The 8,981-nt window shown below is 45.1% G+C and overlaps 1 protein-coding gene across 1 annotated transcript; it reads left to right on the forward strand.

The window, feature by feature from the left end:
• Positions 1 to 1,001: 1,001 nt before the first annotated feature.
• On the forward strand, positions 1,002 to 8,961 carry LOC102778054 (calpain small subunit 1-like). The gene is made up of 11 exons (XM_087851300.1): positions 1,002 to 1,161; positions 2,450 to 2,508; positions 2,591 to 2,627; positions 2,994 to 3,086; positions 6,086 to 6,143; positions 6,254 to 6,318; positions 6,460 to 6,528; positions 6,607 to 6,685; positions 6,794 to 6,910; positions 7,451 to 7,509; positions 8,653 to 8,961. The coding sequence occupies exons 2-11, from the start codon at positions 2,462 to 2,464 to the stop codon at positions 8,677 to 8,679; spliced, it is 651 nt and encodes a 216-aa protein (XP_087707426.1). The 5' UTR covers positions 1,002 to 1,161; positions 2,450 to 2,461; the 3' UTR covers positions 8,680 to 8,961.
• The last annotated feature ends 20 nt before the right edge of the window (positions 8,962 to 8,981 follow it).

Consider the following 8,981-nt stretch of genomic DNA (forward strand, 5'->3'; position numbering starts at 1 on the left):
AAAGGAGGGGGGAACAAGCAAGCTCTAGTGCCTCTTCACTTCACTGTGCAATTACCTTTTGTGCAATACTTTTGTTAATAGTCAACGGTGCAATAGGCTTCCATACTTGAAATGTGCAATGTCACTTGTATTTTTATTTTTATTCCTATTTATTCTATTTATCCCCTTTGTATATTTTATTTATACATGTCTCTGTATTTATATATGTGTATATATATAATATTCTGTAACTCTGTAACTTCTGTCGGTGCTGCGAATTTCCCAGAGGAACCCACCCGAGGGATTAATAAAGTTTTATCTTATCTTATCTTCTTATCTTATCTCTTATCTTCAGTTCTCGAAGCTGAGACACAAGCTGAGCTCCACAGAGAGACTGGAGCTGTCAGCGGAGGCGTTTAAAGGTGGGAGACGTAAAACAGGTCAGCCAGCTCTTTAACAGACACACCCACTGAAACAGGAAACATGGAACATATCTGAAATATTTCTGGCAGTAATCAGCTGATGGATCAGTGGCTAGAATTTTCCGTTTACATTCCACCTTGTCCAACATTATCTTTTCCTGAAATCTGAAAAGTTCCAGGTCTGAAGTCTGTGAGTCAAAAGAAACGCAGACAACATTTACCAGGTTATCAGAGGATCATAAACCACCCACATCATTTCACATCATGTCGAATATAAAAACATTAACGTGTTCATCTGCCCCGGGCAGGAAAGGCTGACCATGTCCACAGCAACACTCAGGTAAGCTGTGGACTTAAACGATGCTCAGTTGGACCCAAAGTGTGTCAGGATAACATCCCCCACACCATCACTCCACCAGCAGCCTGACGTGCGTTTACAGACAGGCTGAATCCACGCTTCCACACTCCGATCGTCGAAACTCATCAGAACAGCTAATATGAGGTGGATCTCCTCTGTTGGTGATGAGTCATTTGACCTGTGGGCGCACCACGTATTTGAACTCTAGAGGGCGCTAGGATCTGGCGGCCTGCCCGTGCATATGTGCGTGTGTTTGGGGAGGGGTTGATGACGCATTGAAAAAGAACGCTGTCAGTGGGCTCGCCCTGCAGTTCCTCCGTGTCCGTGTTCCCCGCAGTCCGTGATCGTCTCTGTCGCCGGCTCCGTTGTGTCTGCCTCCGCCTGTCCTCAGCTGAAGCTTCTGTAAGTACCACAAAGCTCCTCTGTGTCCTGTGTGCTGGCTTTGCCTCAGCTGTGTAAAAGTGCAGAATTGTGCATGCTGTCCCACCCAGCCGGTGGAAATTTACAAAACAAGGTTAAAGTGGAGAAAACAACCAGAACACGGAGGCACGGAAAGATTAGTGAGGGTGAGATAAGACGGGAGCTGCGAGCCTTCAGTAGCGATGGAGCCTCCTCCCACCGCTGACCCTGCGCTTTATTTAAGAAAACACGGCACAAAATGGACAAGTGTGTGTGTGTGTGTGTGTGTGTGAGCGTTACTAATATGTTTAATACTCTTGTTTGAATGAATCCAAATACACTTAAAGTACTCAGTCTGCGTAATCGTTACTACTACATAAAAGTTACTGATTCATTCATATTTGATTATCGCTTAATTTGGTCAGATTACTCAGACTGGAAAATTGTGAATTCCCTTTAAAAAAGAAGAAAAATGTCTTTTATATTTGTATAAATATAAATATTTATATATTTTAATATGAGCTGTGGGTTTAATTCGTCTGAGAAAGCTGAATAAAGCGAATCCAGCGGTGGGAGGGATGCTGGGCTGAATGGAACCTGAAAACTGTTCCAGACACAATCATTTAATTTGAATAATAATCGTTGATTTTGTTGTTTTAATAATCTCTGAGAGCCAAAATGAGCTCAGTGGATAAACTACATTCACTCATGAACTGCTCCAGCTTCAGGTAGAATAATAAGCACTGTGTCTTTGCAAGAGTCGGCAACATAAGAAGTAACAGAAGCTTTAAAGTAGAATAACATGGAAATACTTGAGTGAAGTACACTAAAATATTAGATCAGTGAGTACATGTACTTGGTTAGATTCCAGCACAGGTCGTATTTGTAAGACTGACAGTAGCGTTTCATGTTGAGTTCATATTCATATTTCAGGAGGGGTGGTGCCACCACGTCTCCCCTCTCTGGACACGGCCCTGCCTCTGAATGCAGTTTGGAGCCTGATGTGTTAGCTGGAAATATTTAAAGCATGTAGTTTGTTCTCTTTATATGATTATTTCTCCATGATAATGTTGTTAATATGAAAACGGGCTATTATCAGAAGTATATAATCATATTTTATTATAGTTATTATCTATGACATCATACTGATCAAAGAGTATAAAAACGTGACAGAGTTAACTTTAATGAAACGTTCGTCTTCAGTCGGCGGTTTCTCAACCTCAGTGTTCGGTTCATTTACAGCCGCACATTTCACGTATTAGTGTCGATTAAAGTCTTCGGTCTTTTTCAGATCGACGCCAAAATGTTTCTGTTGAAAGGAGTGATCGGGAGCGTCATCAAATCTGTGACGTGAGCACACTTTTTCTATCAGTTTCTACTCAAGTGTTTATGCTGAGCTAGGCTAACCCGGCCTGTGATTTCTCCCCCACAGCGACATCGACCCGTCTCAGTTCATGCCGTCAGACCCTGTAAGTACTCTGTAAAGTCTGTCCTAATGCAGCCTCCAACATTTCTAATGAAAGCACAGGTAGAAACGGGGAAAACAGACCCCAGATCAAATTTCTGGGCCCGGGTTGTGTGCAGCACCTGAATGTCGATGAACAAGTTTTAATATTTAATGTCGCAGAAATAGAAAGATTTCTTGTCTTGTTCCTGTTAACAACTGATGACACACAATGGATAAGCTTATGTGCATCGCTTCAACCTTGAACTGTGTGACTGTGTGACGCCCTCTCAGTGGAAGATTTTATGTGCAAACAAACACACAAACTGTCCAAACACAGTTGGAGGGAGGATGTGTGAGTGTGACCTAACAGAAGCTTCTCTGTGTGCAGCCTCCTCCCCGCAGACCGCTGCAGTTCGCTGAGGCCAATGAGAGCGAAGAGGAGAAACAGTTTCGGAGGGTTTTCAAACAGCTGGCTGGAGATGTGAGTGCACCTGCGTCCTGATGTTCTTCTCTTTAAACCAGGCTTAAAGCATTATTGGGGGCGTGGCCTCTTTCACTAAACTTTTAAAGTCACTGGGGTGTCTGCAGAAAGATCAGCGGCACTTGCCCCTAAATCAGCTTCTTCTGGTGGGTAGAAAGTGTATTTATGCTCCTCTGTATAGACCTGTGCACTCCGTGTTCGTGCTCTGGTGCCTGTTTGGAGCATTTTTAGTAAAAATGGTGAAGGAGGACCTGCAGAGGAGGACGGTAGAGATGGAGGCAGATGCTCTGCTGTGGTGACCCCTCATAGAAGACGTAGAAAAGCTGAAGGGTGAAGTATAAGTAGTCAAGGTGAGAAAATGGACAGGGGACCGGATAGACGGGATGAGTGTTGGCGTATGAAAAGTAGGCAGACAGGTGTGGTGAGGTATGATGGCTCAGGTGAAACACAGACACTGACTGACAGAGAGAGAGCCTAGCACAGCTGCACAGCTGTATGTTTAGCATCTGTGCTAGCAGCATGCTACAGTGAACCAGGAAGAGCTCCTGAGTATTTTACTGGCTTGTAAAGCTGTGAAGCAGCCTTGTTGACAGCGGTGTGAGAAAAAGTGTGACTTTCAGAGCTTGTTCAGTTCATAAATATCTCATAACATTGTGGAAAGGCTTTTTCTGGATATCGGACCTTTAACAGAAAAATAAAAACTGCGCAATGAGCTCGAACCAGCTCGACAGCTCTGGAGTTTTCACAGCAGTGAACTAACTGTCACTTCTAAACTTCAACCGCATGTTTTTGACCCGTGAAACGAGAAACTCCTGTAGCAGGGCGCGGCCGTGCGCTCGAGTATCCTCCCTCACAATAAGGACAGACGTGGTTTCAGTGTGCTCTGCAGGTCGTTTACAATAGAAGGATGTGTGTAGATGGGTGCATGCTTTATCTGTGCGCACTTACAGTGCTTCCGTCTGTATTGCTGACTAGAGGGTGCAGTATAGAAGCAGGAAAACTACGATATCAGGAATCAATTGTGTGTCGTGTAAATCTGCAGTCACAGAGTCCAAAGATAAAAACACAGAGCTGGAAATGAGGAGCTTTAAAGAGTCGCAATTTGGTCGTCTCAGGAGCAGAAGGGGAAGCCGACTCTGTGCGGTTGGTTGTGTGTGAGTCCCTGAGTCACGTGGGCCCCTGACTGTAAACCAGGCGCAGATGTGCTCGGATGTTACAGCTGCAGGTTGAAACCCTGAGCCACGGAGCACTGAGACGTCCTCGCACCATTACAGCCAACCAGGAATGATCCTTATTGGTCAGATAATGTCATTAAAAATGCTCCAACAGCACAAACACAGCTCAGCTCAGGGACTCAACTAGCAGACAGACAGCAGCTACATAGGCCACGCCCCCAATAATGCACACTTTAAGCCTCAATACAGTTGAAATGGGTGAACTCTAAATACATTCAGCCCCTGTACCTGAAGGGGAAATTATCTATGGAGACCAAAACCTCCAAACCAAAGAATCAAAGATGACTGAAAAAATAAAGAGAGCTGGAGGAAACTGAATCACCCTTAACATCACTGACTTCATCGTGATGAGGTGAAGACTATTTCCTACCTTTTTATCGAAGCGAATGTGTGTGTTTTGGTGTGTTTCCAGCCACTGACCTCACCATATCCATGTCAGAGAGCCTTAAATATGATTTGGAGGTTTGTAAATGAAGTTAGTGAGAGCAGAGAAACCTCCAGAGCTGTTGTTGCTGTGCACTAGTGATTGTCTTTAATGTGCTTCTTCCTGGCCCTGCTGTACAGTCTACACTTTCTTTGGTTATCAGAATTTTGCTGTATTAGATTTTAATCACAGTGGAGTGACAGCTCCCTCTGGGTCTGTCTGGGACTGGATCAGGAAATGCCACCGGTGTGAAATTCAGCCAAGTCAAACACAGAGCCGCACTCTGTGGAGGCCCGGTGAATAAAGGAGCAGCTTTTTCCTGCTTTTTAATGACAGCGTGCGGTTCTGACACAGACATAAACAGTGAACTTGTCGAGTGAATCCTCTCTCAAACATGTGGAAACTGCAGTTGGCTGCAGGGCGTGTTACACAGAGAACTCCCTCTCTGCATTCCTGCCATTGTCTGGCAGAGCTGCAGTCATGCTGTGTGTGTGTGTGTGTGTGTTTCTTCTACTCATCTGATGGGCGTGTGCACCAGTTAGACCAGAACACAGCCGGTTCTCGGCTAAACCAACAGCAGTAATAACTGCTGTGACAGAGGCTTGTAGTAAAGTATGCTCCTCCCATTTGCTTCAGGTGGGTGGAGTCAGGAGGCTGTGAAAGGTGAGTACTTTCTGGAAATTTCCAGCAGTTTAGTTTAGGGTGTCTAAGGGGAGCCCATCAGGTGACCGGGGCTGATGCTGTCGATGAGAAAGGATTTCTGTTCTGAAGCTGAATGTTGGGCCCAGATGTGGTGAACACCTGCAGCTTTGTTAGGTCTGCAGGGCCACCTTACGAGGGCCAGTATACTTGCTGTAACACACCTCGTTATCTTTGGCTCACAGAAGTAGAAAAATGAAGTAAAAAGAAGAAGGAAAAGAGATTGAAGTGACTGAAGTGGCCGTGACTAAGAGTTTAGAGCTGTAGAGAAAGCTCGGGAAACATCCCAGCTCACTGCTGGATGAGCATTTGATTCGAAGTCGAGGTTTGTGAGCCGACCGGTCAGCATGTGAAAATAAATCTTTGGAGCCCAGCTCACAGCTACAGCGTTTCATCGCGTGAAGAAAAAAAGAGTTTTTGAGGAAGCCGCGTCCGACTTTTAGCGCTGCTTCTCTGTGTTTTGTGTTGTTGGCAACAGTGACTGCAGTGAGTCAGACGCTCTAAAAAGATCGAAGGCTTTGGTTTGAGTCATTCTGTGAGGCTGTGACTCACTCTGTGTTTTCAGGGGACTTCCTGTGTGGAGAACTCATACGCTGTGTGTGTGTGTGTGTGTGTGTGTGTGTGTGTGTGTGTGCCTCCAGGACATGGAGGTGAGCCCCAATGAACTGATGAACATCTTGAATAAAGTGGTCTGCAAACGTGAGTCCGGTTTCCTTCTTATTGTTATTTTCTAGTTTCTAGTTTTTGTGTGTTTGCAGTAAATTTGTATTTTAACTAAGCTGAACTGAAGTTGTGGGTCTGTCGTTCAGATGGGAAGCTGAAGACCGACGGCTTCAGCAGTGAGTCCTGCAGGAGTATGGTTGCTGTGATGGACGTATCCTTCCACAAAACATAGTGCAGACTGAACACAGTAATCTCAGTGGTTGCAGAATTAGTAGCAGAAAATCAAGCGTCACGGTTCTCAGTGAGTTCTGCTTGTGTTGCTGAGTTTGACCTTTGACCTGGCTCCCATCAGAGTGACAGCACAGGAAAACTGGGCTTCCACGAGTTCAAGTACCTCTGGAATAACATCAAGAAATGGCAGGTGGGTTGACGGGGAGCAGCCGTGCAGACGCTGTTTTTATGTTTGTGTTGTTTATTATTTGTTGTGTCTCGTTTTCAGGGCATCTACATTAACTACGACGCCGATAACTCAGGTGTGATCGGCGCTAGTGAGGTGCCTGGTGCCTTCAAGGCTGCAGGTAAGAAATGCTGCTCTGTGTGTGTGTGTGTGTGTGTGTGTGTGTGTGTGGGAACCAAAGACGTTAGAGTGTGTGTAGTTTCATACTAAGTGTGTGTGTGTTTTGCAGGCTTCCCGCTGAATGAGCAGCTCTACAAGATGATTATCCGTCGCTATAGTGATGAGCACGGCGATATGGACTTTGACAATTTCATTGGCTGCCTGGTGCGACTGGACGCCATGTGCAGTGAGTCTCTCTTCACCTGTGATTTCAGATACGCGTGCACTCGGCTGTCCGACCGTCTTATCTTCAGCTTTACGTTTCTGAATACGTAAAGTTTGTATAATGATGTTTAATCTTCCTCACCTGTGAACAGCTGTTGTCCCTACTTCTTTGTCTCCCTTGTGCATAATAGAAGTTGTTACTGTATCTCCAGGGTGTTGCTGTGTGGGGTGTGGTGAACCCATTTGCACGAGTCTATTCTCAGAGGAGAGACAAACCCAGCCTCGGGGGGTCAAAGCTATTGTAGCTAGTGGACCAATCCCAAGCCCAGATAATCAGGAGGGCTGTGTTAAAGTTCAAATCTGTGCTATACCAAAACATGTGGATCCGTCCACTGTGGCAATCACCTGGGAAACAAGACTGAAGCACCAAGTTCATCTCTAACCTACACCAAACTCCTCCTCCCTCCTCATCCAGCCAAGAAACAAAAAGCACAGAAGAAAAAATCTTTATATCAATTTAAAATGCACAACTTGTGTGTGTGTGTGTGTGTGTGTGTTGCAGGAGCGTTCAAGACGCTGGATAAGGACAACAGCGGCACCATCGATCTGGACGTCAAGGAGGTAAAACCCAGACTGGTCGACTTCAGAATCTTTTCTAATTCTCTCGATTCTGAAGTTTAGACACTGAATGGACGAGTGTGGTAAAAGTAGGAACGTGTGACAGTTCACAGGGGAAAAGATCCAAACACCGGAGACGAGGGTGAATCAAATTCATCAAGGGGTCAGGCAAGCAGAATGGGTGGGGGTCAGGTCAAAGGCCAAAGACGGATTTACTGACTGTGAACCACAGAAAAAAAAAAAAAAAAGTAAATACCAAAGTGCCTTAAATCTGTATTTTTTCTAATATCCACTAGGGGGCAACATTTCTTCTTCTTCCAGAAAAAGTAACAACTTCATTGACTGCGTTATGGTCTCAGGCCCTAGTTTCAAGTCTTTTTGAGCAAAGCATCCGTTTGTTTTTGTAATTCTGGCCTGATGGTGTCCAGAATGGACAACAAAATAAATAAATAAATTTTTATTTATACAGCACCTTTCAAGACAGAATCACAAAGTGCTGCACATAAGATTACAAGTCATAAAAAGATTTAAAAAGAGAAAATAAAACAGACATAAAATTAACCAGAAGCAGTTTTAAAAAGGTGAGTTTTGAGTTGTTTTTTAAAAACAGCGACTGAGTCCACAGTTCTTAATGTTTGGGGGAGAGAGTCCACAGTCTCGGGGCCACAGTGGCAAAAGCTCTGTCACCCTCAGTCCTCCTCTTAGTATTTTTTATAGCAAGTAAGCCCTGATCAGATGACCTCAAAGACCTGCTGGGACATCGGGCTGTAGCAGATCAGAGATGTAGGCTGGTGCCAGTCCGTGCACAGCTCTGTAGGTCAAGACCAGGATCTTAAAATCGACTCTAAATTCAACAGGAAGCAGCGTTTTGCAACAAGTCTGAAGGTGTATCTTACTGCGGGCCTCTGAGTGCACAGTCTCCCTCAGTTACTCAGTCAGAAGTGCTCAGCTCGAGGCTCAGCGAGCAGTAATGTCCACGTCGTTCTTTTCTATACAGTCTGGTCTGGTTGGACATGAACATGAAGTCTGTAGGAAAACATCGGTCAGCTCCTGGGGTGACAATCAAACTGAAACTATAAAACCGAGGAGGACAGAGGACTGCTTGTGGTCACATGTAAACACTGACGGTCTCTTTCTTCCTCACAGTGGCTTCAGCTGACGATGTATTCGTGAGGCGATGGAGGGAAGCCTCTCCACAGCTTCTCACTTCTCACACCTTCTCCTTCCTCTCACTCAACCCGCGATGCGCAGTTATCGTCTTCATCTCTGTAACGGGACCAAAACGCCGGCACTGAGCAGACACGAAGCGAAAGCTCGTGCTGCCGTTGCACTCTCCGGCGCTGCGGCATCTCTGTGTTAAAGATTTCTGTTCTTTTGTCTCTAAATGAATTTTATTAGGCTGGAAGTTTGATGACTCTGAATGTTTGAAAGAATAAACTGACACAGCTGATGCTACAGTTGTCCTTTTCTCTGAG

This window comes from Neolamprologus brichardi, chromosome 14 (genome assembly GCF_056152115.1).
Source record: "Neolamprologus brichardi isolate AB-2024 chromosome 14, ASM5615211v1, whole genome shotgun sequence".
In the NCBI taxonomy this organism is placed as follows: Eukaryota; Metazoa; Chordata; class Actinopteri; order Cichliformes; family Cichlidae; genus Neolamprologus; species Neolamprologus brichardi.